General features: G+C 36.4%; 2 protein-coding genes across 4 annotated transcripts; both read right to left on the reverse strand.

Moving 5' to 3' along the window:
- Nucleotides 1-58: 58 nt before the first annotated feature.
- On the reverse strand, nt 59-5486 carry LOC116211299 (WAT1-related protein At5g64700-like). 3 transcript variants are annotated; one of them, XM_031545616.1, is made up of 7 exons: nt 5123-5483; nt 4954-5016; nt 4715-4831; nt 3461-3710; nt 2477-2635; nt 1403-1554; nt 64-1256 (listed from the first exon to the last, which is right to left on the reverse strand). In XM_031545616.1, the coding sequence occupies exons 1-7, from the start codon at nt 5407-5409 to the stop codon at nt 1088-1090; spliced, it is 1197 nt and encodes a 398-aa protein (XP_031401476.1). In that variant the 5' UTR covers nt 5410-5483; the 3' UTR covers nt 64-1087. The 3 variants fall into 3 exon arrangements, with proteins under 3 accessions (XP_031401477.1, XP_031401476.1, XP_031401478.1); XM_031545617.1 differs by lacking the exon at nt 4715-4831 and having other exon boundaries at nt 59-1256; nt 5123-5486; XM_031545618.1 differs by lacking the exon at nt 1403-1554 and having other exon boundaries at nt 1113-1256; nt 5123-5486.
- A 5461-nt stretch (nt 5487-10947) lies between these two features.
- On the reverse strand, nt 10948-12165 carry LOC116210968. The gene is made up of 3 exons (XM_031545138.1): nt 11804-12165; nt 11526-11722; nt 10948-11468 (listed from the first exon to the last, which is right to left on the reverse strand). The coding sequence occupies exons 1-3, from the start codon at nt 12163-12165 to the stop codon at nt 10948-10950; spliced, it is 1080 nt and encodes a 359-aa protein (XP_031400998.1).
- Nucleotides 12166-12940: the final 775 nt, after the last annotated feature.

Here is a 12940-nt window from a genome sequence, read left to right on the forward strand (position 1 = left end):
GATTAATAGTAAGAATTAAATATTTTAAATTCGATCATTGGAGAGACAATGGAGAAAGTTTAGGGAGTAAATTATCTCAAAATTTGAGGCGCACTTGTCCTTAGCCCCGTTAAGTATGAGATAGTCTTATATGTACCGTGTAACGGGTATATCACGTGAAAATATCACAAGTCAATATAGTTTCTAATTCTTCTTGCTTTTTAGTAATATCATAAAAAAATACTATTGACAAGGATAATTTTTTTATCTGATGACACCAGTTTCACATGATATACCAATTACATATAAGACATTTAATTATTTATATTTTCCTATTATGAATGTAGCCAAACACACTGCACAACACCCCAAAATGACCAAGTATAATTTTCCTTGGGAGGATCTCTCATCTTCCTTCGGAAGGCATCATCAACCTCCTCTCAATATGACGATATTATTGGGACTATCATATCCCGCTCTTATGTAATTTAATTTCTTTTTGGGATTTCCGCGCCCTATCTCACCAAAAAAAAAAGTAAAAAAAGACTTGAGTATAATCATTGACATGTTTAAGAAAAATTAAAATTTGATCTTAACCATTAAGTGAGTTGAGCCATCATAATATTTTAGTAAGATTTTTCATGCTCTTCTATTTCTCCTTTCATCGTATATTACGTAGAATCATAGATTTCCCTTATAGTCAATAAAAAGAAGAAAAGAAAGTGTAGAGTTAGCTCCATCTGTCACAAAAAAAGGAATGGGAATCCTAAAAAGACAAACAAAAGTTGCAATCAATTCTTTTTCAAGGGGACCAATTCTTTGGTCCTTCTAAATGTTCACTTCTCTTGACGCCCACAAAATTTGGAGGGTCGGGTCAAGTTCGTCGTCTCCCATGTTCCCCAACTGCATGGTCTTTCTAAAAATAGTTAAACATACAATTTTATTGTGCGAAATTTGTTATCGAGAATCCTTCGAATCAATGTTGCTGTATAAGTGCCTCTCATTACTTTTACAATTAAGAAAGTGGCTCTATGAAAGGAGGCTATGCCGATTATATAGCACAAATCTTTTATAGATTAACGAGATGATTTTGATTTGATTAAGGTTGTCAGTTATAAGTAGAACTAGAAGTATTAGTTGTCACCTCTTTATCTTTGTGTTCTAGATTAATTTCATAGGGTGTAGGATTTGAGCAATTAGCAGCTAATCTCTGCTCTCTGCTCTTCCCCCACAGAACACTGTACAGTCCTCCAACCAGCAAAACTCCACCTAAAATACTGTTAAAAAAAAAGAAGAAACGGATTAAATGAGATCAAATAAATTAATAAACAAACAAATAAATTATAAAATAAATATATGTACATTGAGCTACTTTAACATGTATATTTGAACTAATAGTGATCAAGGTCTTATACGTCGGTACCTCCCGAGTGTTATGATTTCGTGTAGTACGACTGCGGAGAAAAAAAGGGTGATGACGAGTGACAGAGGAGTCGACATGGCTAGAAAAACCGGGCCTCTCTTCTCAATAACCCACGTCTGGAGGTAATATGTAACCCCAGTCACTACTATTCCCTATAAGGAAATTGGGTAAAAATAAAAAGAAAATAATTAACCCAACGATTAACTTTATAAGTTATATGTGAAAAAGGGAAAATGAGATGGGGCGGAGCAGGATTCTGTTCCAGCGGGGGCAAAGTAAAGACTTGACAAACATAATTTATTCCAGCGGGGGCAAAATAATAACTTAACATATATATTACAGGGCAAAATCATGAAAATTTATTATTTTTGGGGGCAAACTTTAAAGAAATTGAAAATTTGTTGGGTCTGTAATTCTTGTAATAGCAATGTTGACTTTTCGGTTCACACAATTCAGAGGCAAATTGCCCCCCTGGCATTGATGTGGCTCCGCCACTGACTGTAGAATCTTTTTCTTTTTTTTTTCAGTGAATAGATGTTGAATCTTTATCTTGGCTAACTCTCTGTCTTCTGAATTTTCTAGATATTTATTAGAAATTTCTGCAAAAATAATTTTTTTTTATCAATTTTGCGAAGAAATATTATATAATTTTAATATCCCTAATAGGTTTCTTTAAAAAGAAGAATTTCTCGATGATGCAACTGCCCAAAACACGGGGCTTTGTATAGTTAATTGTAAATATAAAAGCCGAAGAACGAGAGTCCAATTTGATAAGCCTTTTTTTCCAGACTCTTCTGATTTTTTGGTTATTTTAATTAATCCTAATTAAATTCTATGATACTTTAATGGTTATATTAAAAATTATTAAAATAAACAAAACGATTTTTCCTGATAAAACTGAAAATTTTGAACAACTTCTAAATAAAATCTCGAATATTAGTTTTATTCTAAACTGGCTTAATACATCACAGGCCTATACCGATTTGTTAAAAATTAATTGATAAAAAATTATGAAATATTAGTAAATCATAAAAAAAAAATGAAAGTAGAAGGATGGGGAAGTGATATGATTACACAATATGCGACTGAGAGAAGCCTGATATTCCAACCGAGTCTCCACTCGTGAGGGTCTCTGGCAAAAGGAATTGCAATGATGAATGATTGTACTGAGCTCAGGAAACACTGCAGAGTTGTGAGCCGAAGTTTTGATTCGTAACTTTTCATGACTTTTCCCTGCCAAAAATTATAGTTAAGAACAAAAATTATTAATAATATTATAATTAAGGTCGATAAGTATTACTATACAATATAATAAGATCGAGAAGTATTAATAATCGGAAATTAATCTCGACAATTCTGTAATCAAATCCTATTAATGAATAATTGGAATGCATGCACAGCTGCGAATGATCGCATCAATATTACGCATGCATGTTTACCCGATCTCATAGTCCATCATGTCATTTTTTAAATGAAAAGGGAACGCTTACATTGACATATCGTATCTTTATTTAGAAGTGGGTCACTTAATTGGGCTAAGATATGACAAGGGACCGTCTGCTTATTGAAATCCACAAATTATTCAACGACGTACAATCAACAGGGGCCTCACGAATAAGATACATAGCTAGGTGATCAGTTGGTGTACCGGCCAACACGACCGTCCATAAAATGAGTTTTTCAGTCCCAGCGTCCTTGATAGGGATTACAAACCAAAGCCCGTTAATAGAAAGGCATTCCAATATGGGGGAGGAAACTCAATTAATATATATACTCTTACAAATTAAAAACTCATATTATGAATAAATATATATTTCAGGGCGTCTTCTCCTTTTCCTTTTCTTAATTAAGTGAGATGGCTAATTGTTCCTGGCCGTGAAATATTTCCAATTTGAACCCGGACATTGCAGATAAAAAATCACACAATGACAGCGTATTATTAGCTAGTCGTATCGCATGTTGTGGTTCCTTCTCCATTTTAAGTTTGTTGGTTACATATGAATGAGATGTTTGGTATTGTGTGTGTGTGTATATATGTGTGCGGGTGTCTGTGTGTACCTGCAAGACAAGCCAAAGAGCCCAGAGGGTGTTGGAGCTAAGCATTAGGAAACAGCCTTTGATCCAAGCCCTGCCTGAGGAAACATGGGATTGGTAAGTTTGATGATCATGGTGGAGGTGATGGTGGTGGGACCAGAGGCTGAAGTGTGGGCCCTTGTAGAAGGCCAAGGTTGCTGCTCCTCCCAAGCACACTCCTACTCCTGCTAGCTTTGCCATCCCAGTTACTGCTCCCAGCTCCAGCGATTCCATCCTGCCATCCAACACACATGCACTCACACACACACATATTTCCCTTTAATTTATTTTCTTGCTACAAAAAAAAAAGTAAATTTTGTAAAATCAATGAAGAAATATATAGCAGAGAGCTTATTCATTCTTTGTCCTATTATATATATATATATATATCTATTCATTCTATCTTCTTCAAAGAAAATCTCTAGTTTCCAATGAAAATTATAGATGATATCGATGCGGAAGCCCCGTTGAACCTGATATATATATATATAGGATTTGGAAGTGGAACGGAATGTTAGAATTTTCAAGGACAAAAATGTTGTGCAAAGTGCTCTTGTATAGACTGTGGATATATAAATAAGATAGCGTGATTTTTTTTTCATGAATTAATTATCTTTTGAGATTGGATTTTTTTTTTTTGAGATTGACCTATTTTGGGTGAACAAATATTGCCAATATTTTTTCCGCCGAAACTGAGTTAGATTTAACGGACAAATGGTCATCAGAATATGAAGTTTTTTAATAAATAAAACTCTGTTGAAGTGGTCCTCCCATCTTCCAAGTATGAAGATAAAATGTTCATTAATTGCCTTGCGCCATTTTCAAGTGGACCGCAATATAGAATAGAGGTTCATCACACTTGTACTTGTGGTTCTTTCGAATGTCCAAGGCCTCATTTCTTTTCCCTGGGAAAATTACAAAAACTAGCTTTGTACATGCTTGAAAGTTACAAAACGAAATTGCAAGAGAGCAAATACGTATAGATGCTTTTCCTTAATTTATAGGTAAAAGAGAGCTACCGAATTTGCAAAATGTCGAAATGCATGTTACTGTGGACTATGGAGAAATATTCAAGAATGAAAGTAGCATTAGATAGAAGTGGATAATTTTCTCTTATTAAAGAGAAGAATATAATTAAACTACGAGATGTGGTATAATTTATATAAATTGATGAGTTCAAGTGGCCGGAGTTTATCTGCACGACAGAGATTCATAATTTTTCTAACAATGTAATAGTACCTGAAAGAAAGAGCCAAGAAGAAGGTAATAACAGGGAGGCAGTTCGCAGTTGCAGCGGCCAAAGTCGCGGATGTGTAGATTAGTGCTATTCCATATAAGTCTAGGCATGCTGTGATTCTGAGATTTATAAAAAAAATTAATTTGAAAATATGAGTAGTTAAAATTTATATGTTCAATATTTTTTTCTAATAATAGAAAATGATAATCAAGATTTAGCAAGCTTGGGATTACGGACATACCCAAACAAGGAGAGCATGAAAATCTTGAAGAAGGTCATGACGGATAATGGAGGAGCATTTTCCCTTTTCCAGCCGCCCCCAAAAAAAAGAAAAAGAAAGAAAAGAGAGAGGATTACATACCCATTGATTTACATACTAAAATGATGGTACCGTAAATCAAATGTCGTACCATTCGAAGTAGTATGCGAGAGGGGCCAATAAAATGGTGGCCGCAGCTTGTCGGTAGAACACAAACACGAAAGTGTTCATGCCGAGATCGAACGCGACCTTCGAGAGCAGGAACATCCCGGCATATATCGCCTGGATCAGCACGACAGCGAGATAAGGTTTCTTTCCTTGGCGAGTTGGCGAGTCCATTCCTTTGAGTTCGATGACTTCTCTCTGAAGTTCTTCGGGTCTGTCTTTCACATGTATTGCCAAGCTAAAGCATTTGCCAGTCATCACAAGGTCCTGCATGTATATGCTTCCTATATATCATCTATATATATACATATGTATATATCATAAGTTCACGGACTCGCACAGAAAGAGAAAGGAAGAGAGAGAGATGTAAATGTGTGGTTAACACTTAACATAGAAGCTGATATTTTCTGGTTTGATATATATATATATTTTTTTTGATTGATTGTATAGAAGGTGATATTTAGTGCAAGGGACCTTTCATATATACGTACATACTAATTCAAGTACATGTCTTTTTATTTTGGGGTAATTAAACACGAAGAGCAATAGCCCAATACATACATACATACATATATATATATATATTCGGTGAATTACATATATATGTTTTAGATATAGTATATATCCACTGCATATAGTTGGTTTCATGTATGAGTATGACCATGCAGATAACCTAAATTTCTGTAAACCTCTAATAGATTCAATCGGATTCCTAATTATCAAATGTTATTTATCTATTAATAGTAGAACATATATTTGATCTGTTTGAAATGCTTTATATACTTACCAAATAATATTAGTAGATATATATATATATATATATATATTTGGCTTCATAATTATCTTATTCAACATGCATTGCGTAACCTAGCTACCGAAAAAAAAAGCATGCATTGCGTATTTATTTTAAACACCATTATCAAATTTATTTCAAATAATTTCTAATATGCAAATTTGATTTTGCTAATTTTTCTTGAAATAATGTTTTGTAATATTCTCACTTTCAAATATTAAATTATTGTTCTAATTCACCCAAAAAAGTTAAATTATTATTCTTTTATGTGATCATAATCTCACAGAATTAGTGTAGTTGCAACAATTTTCTAGAAATTATGTGTATAAGCTTTAATTATTTTCTTAATAAAAATGACATTGTTAAGTGACAGCTTTTTTGGCCAAGTAACTAATTTTTTTATTTAATATGCACTATATACTGAGTTAACCTCCAATATAATACCGGATATGTTACATATCTTCAATTTAGACATAGAAGTTTTGTTTTGCTCAACTTTTTCAAAATAGTAAAATTCAAAATTTTTATTTTCAAATCTTAATTTTTAAATTTTTACATATGAGAAATTCATATAATTTGGCTTGTCATAATTTATATATATGCCAAATTATTGAATTCTAAATGAAAATCACTCTCATATTCATTTTTATAATTATTTATTGTACATACACTTAATTAGAAATTTCAAATAGATTTTTAATATGCATTTTAATACTTTTAAAAAAATTATTCTAATGATCATTTTCATAATTATATATTGCAGAAATGCTCTGTCAGTTTGTTTTAATAGATTTTGTTAGTATTCACTTGGATGTTTTATATATTATATCAATATATACAGAACCATAATTTTAATAATATTACATTTATCAACCTCTTTTATTACAAAAGCAACCAATTTTACTATGTAACTAGTTTTGAATCGTGTGCATTGCACGGATTTATTTATACATAATTATTCAAAAGTTTTAAAGATGAATTCCCTCCTTATGAACCATAAGGAATCTCTATAATTGATTTCTAATTTTGAACAATTATTTCTAAAATATACGATCATAGACAAATAATATAATATTAACTGGTTTATAGTTTGCAACTAATTCATATATTCAATGAGCATTACGTATTTGTTTAATCATTTGTACATTATGTGAAATCATTATATAAATTAAGTTTAAATAGATAATTTGATTTTTCAACTTTTTAAATAATTTTATATGATATTTCTATTATCATATGCTAAACTTTTATTAAATATTTCATGTATTTCTTATTACTCTTTCTTTTTATTCCAATTTATATTCTTCTTTTGTAGAGATATTACACCGATAATAGCTAATGCTTTCTTTTATATTTGTAGAAGTTCATCTTGCCCTATTTTATATCCATAGAATATTATCACATTATTTTTAGGAAAATATTCTATTTATTACTATTAGAATAATTAATTTTCAAGTAATAAAAAAAGGTCGAGGTGGCATTTCGTGATTGGTCGCAATTTTATGCGGTCTATTCTATACCGACAGATGATGAAGTTGATATATAGGACTCACCTAGAGAAGGACTCATGAAGCTATAGCCGAAGAAGAGAGGGGGAAATAATTGTTTTTATGGTAGATGCAATCAGAAAGGCCCCCACAAGATTTATGGGTTGAGCTGTGATTGGATCGGAAGGGGCAGAAGGGGGCGATTGGACATGGAAGGGGCTTTCTCCTCTGAGTGGTGGTCATACTGGTGTGTGGATCGATATATACGTGGAACTTTGGCTTGTCGGGAGTGGAGCGGATACTCAGCTATCGGTGACAGACGGTAGCAGGAAGGTAGGCCTACAAGGAGTGGCGGGACGGCAGAGAAAAGACGTAGTGGGTGGCCATCCCTCACGAAAAGGCACTATAAGAGAAAAAATGAAACGGAGAGGGGAAAATTGGAGAGAAGGCCTAAAAGGAGTGACATGGTTTCATGTCACTTTCTCCTGTCTAAAGAGAGGTATATCTATGGTGGATTAGGAGTTCCAATGTTAGCTTCACACTTTTCTAAGGGTTATTATAGATTATTGCAATTCATATTATGCCTGATTTACCTTCTTTTTGCTAAAAATAATATTCATGTCGTCCTCATTTAAAATACTTAATTTAAATCTTTTTTTTTTATAACTCATGAATATGTCATTAATAAGGAGGTCTAACAAATAAAAAGACCACAAAAAGAGACAAGGGACAAGATCTCCATCAGAGAGAATAGAGATCAACAACAAAGCAAAAAATCAAAAAACATGAAGCGGAAAACGTGGAGAAGGGGATAGGAGGATTACAAGTAAATAAATCATATCCAAGTAACAAAATCAGAGATTCTATTCACTCCTGATTTAGCAAACTAATCCGCAAAGTCGTTCGATTCCCTCGGAGAGTGTTGGTACCGAAGCTGAGCAAAGTGACAAGAAGAGAGCTGAATATCAGTGAAGAAGTTTCGATACTTCCATGGAGAACAGCCAGGTTTCTTGATCCAGGAGATAACATTCTTAGAATCTGATTCGATGATGAAGGAAAAGCCAAAGAGAGCTGTATTTGATGCTGAAAGCTGGAGAGCTCTTCTAATGGCTTGCAGCTCAGCAAGGTTCGGATCAATAATATCTGAGGGGGAAGAGAAAATACAGATGACACAACCCTTGGAGTCTCTAAGGACACCACCAATGCCCGAAGGGCCTGGTTTACCTATAGAGGAGTCATCTATGTTCCATTTAAGCCAACCAACCGGAGGAGCAGACCAAGATATCTGGGGGCGGGACTTTGCAGGATTCAACCATCTATGAATCCCTTTCGATGACCAAGAGAGATCGACCACATAATAAGGGAAGTCATCAAGGATTGCCCTCATCCAAGTAGCTAGGCGCAAGAAGTTGATATCCACAAGATTATCAAAAACAACCACCTTAGATTTGAATATGCTATTATTCCTTGCAAGCCAGATGGACCATATAATAGCATACGACAGTGCAGTCCATTTCTTCCTCTGAAATTTACCACATATTGATTGAGACCCCTGACAAAAGTGAGAGGAGAAGTCATCTGCAAGACACCAGCTGAGACCACACCATGATAAGAAAAAACGCCAGACTTTCCAACAGAAGGAATAATGCAGAAATAAATTATTTGCATTCTCAGTATTACAATCACATAGTGGGCAGTTAAGTTGGTTCGAGCTAAGCAGACCTTTTCTTGAAAGAACATCCCTTATGTTGACTTTTTTGTGGAAAGCCAACCACGTAAAAAAATTCGAATTTCGGTGGAGCTTAACCGGACCAAGCCATAGAGAAAGAAGTGCCCGATCTCTCCAAAGAAGAAGGATTAGAAAGGAGTCGACAAAATGACTTCACCGAGAACTCTTCTGCAACCGATGGCCTCCAAACAAACTTGTCAGGAGAGTCCTGGTATAATTTGCAGGAATCAAGTAGAAGGACAAGGCTATCCAGCGTACTCGACTCCCAGTCAAAAAGGTTCCGCCTCCAAGTGAAGATCCAACGCCAACTTGATTGCTCCCAAAAACCCATCATGAACATAGGCGTTTTTATTGAGAGAAATAGTGAAAAGTCTAGGAAAACAATCTCTGAGAGGAGATTCACCCAACCAAGGATCTAGCCAAAATTTGGTTTTTTGACCGTTCCCTATTAAGATCAATAGGTTCGAGGAAAAAGCATGGCGAACATGAGGAACAGATGAACAAGAATGGAAAATGGAGGACCAAGGACTTTTAGAAGAGGAGATACATTGAGAGGGATACCAGGAGGAAGAAAATGAATTGTGAATATTACAGATGACTTTTTTCCACAGGGAGTCACTTTCAGAGCCGAACCTCCAAAACCACATAGCCAATAATGCTCGACTTTTGTTGGTACCACTCTCTTTGGGCAAAGAGATCAAATCCCAACTTGCTAGACACATATTTTTTGAATCAGCACAACCACCCCAGAGAAAAGATCTAAGTATCTTCTGGAGATTTTGAGCAATTTTTTCGGGAACAGAAAAAAGGGAAAGGTAGCATACTGGAAGGCTGCAGAGAACAGACTTCAGGGGAGTAAGACGAGCGCCCGAAGAGAGAACTTACCTTCCCATGAGGCGAGCCTAGTCTTCACTTTATCTAAAACAGGAAAGATTTTTCATAGAGGAGCCAAGAGACAGACCGAGATAAGTAATGGGAAAAGCTCCAGATCTACACTTCAGGTCATTTGCAAATGAAACAACCTGATCTTGGTGAACCCCAATGCCCACAAGGGAGCTTTTGAAAAAATTCACCTTCAGCCTTGAGATTAATTCAAAACATCGCAAAATCCTTTTTATATTTTCGAGAAAACGGAAATCATTAGGGCAGAAGATAAGGGTATCATCAGCAAATTGAAGGAGAGAGATACTGAGCCCCGGGTTTCTTAATGAAATTCCTTTGACAAGATCCAGGTCCTCAGCATTCCTCATTAATTGATAAAAACCTTCAACGGCTATTATGAACAAAAATGGTGATAGCGGATCTCCTTGGCGGAGACCTCTCTGTGAAGAGAACTCTTCAGTCGGTGAACCATTAACAAGGACGAAAACCTGAGTAGTTGAGAGGCATAGCATGATCCATCCTCTCTATCTGACGCCAAAACCCATGGACTCCATTACAGAGTCAATAAAGCTCCACAATACAGAATCGGAAGCTTTTTTTGGAAGTCAATTTGAACGGAAACCCCTCCTGCTAATTCCTCCGAAGAAATTCAATGAGTTCAGATGCAATAAGAATGCTGTCCAAGGACTGACGACCCTTCATAGAAGCATGTTGTGCATTATTGATGACATCATTCAGAACACGTTGAAGTCTGCGAGATAACAGCTTCGCTATAATCTTATAGAGACAGCCAACAAGACTTATTGGATGAAAATCCTTTAAGCAAGAGGCACCGGCAATCTTTGGCACTAGAGAAATAAAGGAGTAGTTGATACCCTTCGGTAGGACGCCGAAGCGATAAAAATCATGCACCATAGAAGCTACATTTGGCCCAAGAATATTCCATGCTTTTTTATGAAGAAAAAGTCCAGACCATCCGGTCCGGGGGAATTAGAGCTCTCACAATCCCAAACAGCAGCTCTGATTTCCTCAAAGTCAAAGAAAGATTCTAGCTGTTCGGCTGCTGAAGAAGAAATTCGTTTGAAACGTAGACCCGGGCAGGCAAGTGCAACAGAGTCATCTACGGAATAAAGGCGGTGGAAGTGGTCTCTCACTGCGTAATTTACTTCCTTCAGTTGAGAAATGATCCTGCCATCGATAGAAATAGAGTTGATCTTGTTCCCGGAACCTCTTATCGAGGTTGACAGATGAAAGAAGCTCGTGCTCTTGTCCCCAAGCTTACACCACTGAATCCATGACTTCCAGAGAGATTCCTCCTTCCTGTGCTGCTTAACGAGCTGCTCACGGAGAGATCTTCCTCGAGATAGTTCAGAATGAGTTAAAGGTCTTGTCTCCTTAATAAGCTCAAGGCTATCAATCTCTTTCTCAAAATCAGAGACAGCTTGATCGACATTTCCAAAGGACTCGATGTTCCATTGACGCAATTAGTTCTTCAGACATCTGAGAGCCGAAGCAATATTATGAGAAGATGAAGAAGAAACCCGCCAAAAGTCAGCCACCACGTTCCCGAAATCCTTTTTGAGCCACCAACAATCAAGGACTCTGAAAGGCCTTGGCCTCCAATTTACATCAGCAAACGATAAGAGAATCGGACAATGATCAGATAATCCTTTGCTAAGTCCAGATGAAGACAAGCTAGGAAGCAGAGACAACCATTCAGAATTAGCAAAGACTCGGTCAATTCCACTCATCAATCTAGCATTTCACCAAGCAAACCTTCTTCCCAACAGAGGGTATTCAATGAGATTGCCCGAGTCCACTGAACACCTTAAATTACGCATGCCAACAGTAAAAGCAGTTGCTCCACTCCGCTCATCCGGATGCAACACTTCATTGAAGTCACCAAGCAGACACCAAGGTTTAGTCATGTTTAAGAAGCTGTAGGATAGAACCTCCCATAAACCATTGCGAAGAGCACGAACATTTGGAGCATAAACCACAGTGATAATACAATCAATACTAAGAGCAGAAAACATCCCTTCAATAGACAAGAAGCGATAATCAGACGAGGAGATGAATAAAGCAAACACACTCGTACTCCAGACAACAATTACTCTTATTGCTGCCCCAAATAGCATTTATCACCCGATCATTCACGACTTCAGTCTTTGTCTCCAACAAGCATAAAATATCCACTTTATATTTCCTCAACAAGCATCCTCACAGCTCGTTTTTTAACCACCGAGTCTAAGCCACGGGAATTCCAAGACATAATTCTAACCATTTATAAGAGGTAAGACCCCAGAAATGAAGAAAATAAGAAGGAATCAGCTAGCAAGCTGCCATTCCTCCTCTTCACGGCCAATCATCCTGGAAATTTTCTTCAAAACCGCACTTTCATCACCAAGTGAAGCCAGCCCGACGGCCTTCACTATTTCCCAAGTCTTCTCAACTTCAACTTCGTTTGCTGCTATCTGACCATGGGAATCCGAGGTAGCATCCATGGAGACATCAATCGGGGAAGAAACGCCAACTTCAACATCAACACCGGGAACATCTACAAGCTTAATGATGCGGTTCATGTTCTGGATTCCACCATCTGATATAGAGTTCTCAAGAGGTGGAACTGGAGCCACTTCTTTCTTCCTGATATCAAAAGCTTGACCGTCAATGTCGACTTTAACATTTCTCATAATGAACTCCCTCCGGATCGTAGTTACATGTGGTCTTCCAAGATCCAACCTCTCTTTCGTCAACGTCGAGTGGTCAAATGACACAAAACGACCATGCAAACTGCAGAGTACACTGAAGAACTGAGCCGTCCAAGCAAGCGGAGGGACCCCTTCGGACCTAAGCCAGACTGAACTCTCAGTAGGACCCAAACCTGGTTCCCATTCCTTGATATGATAAAAC

Source organism: Punica granatum, chromosome 6 (assembly GCF_007655135.1).
Source record: "Punica granatum isolate Tunisia-2019 chromosome 6, ASM765513v2, whole genome shotgun sequence".
NCBI lineage: Eukaryota > Viridiplantae > Streptophyta > Magnoliopsida > Myrtales > Lythraceae > Punica > Punica granatum.

Bases quoted from the DNA above. Each gene is read 5' to 3' on its own strand.
- LOC116211299 (XM_031545616.1), bottom strand. From the start codon at position 5,409: ATGCAGGACCTTGTGATGACTGGCAAATGCTTTAGCTTGGCAATACAT. The intron at 4,832-4,953 runs GTATGTCCGTAA...TATAAATCTCAG, and splicing joins TTCATGCTCTCCTTGTTTGG to AATCACAGCATGCCTAGACT. The intron at 3,711-4,714 runs GTACTATTACAT...GTTGGATGGCAG, and splicing joins TTCTTGGCTCTTTCTTTCAG to GATGGAATCGCTGGAGCTGG.
- LOC116210968 (XM_031545138.1), bottom strand. From the start codon at position 12,165: ATGCTATTTGGGGCAGCAATAAGAGTAATTGTTGTCTGGAGTACGAGT. The intron at 11,723-11,803 runs GTTTGCTTGGTG...TCTGCTTCCTAG, and splicing joins TACCCTCTGTTGGGAAGAAG to CTTGTCTTCATCTGGACTTA. The intron at 11,469-11,525 runs GTCTGAAGAACT...ATGTCGATCAAG, and splicing joins TATTGCTTCGGCTCTCAGAT to CTGTCTCTGATTTTGAGAAA.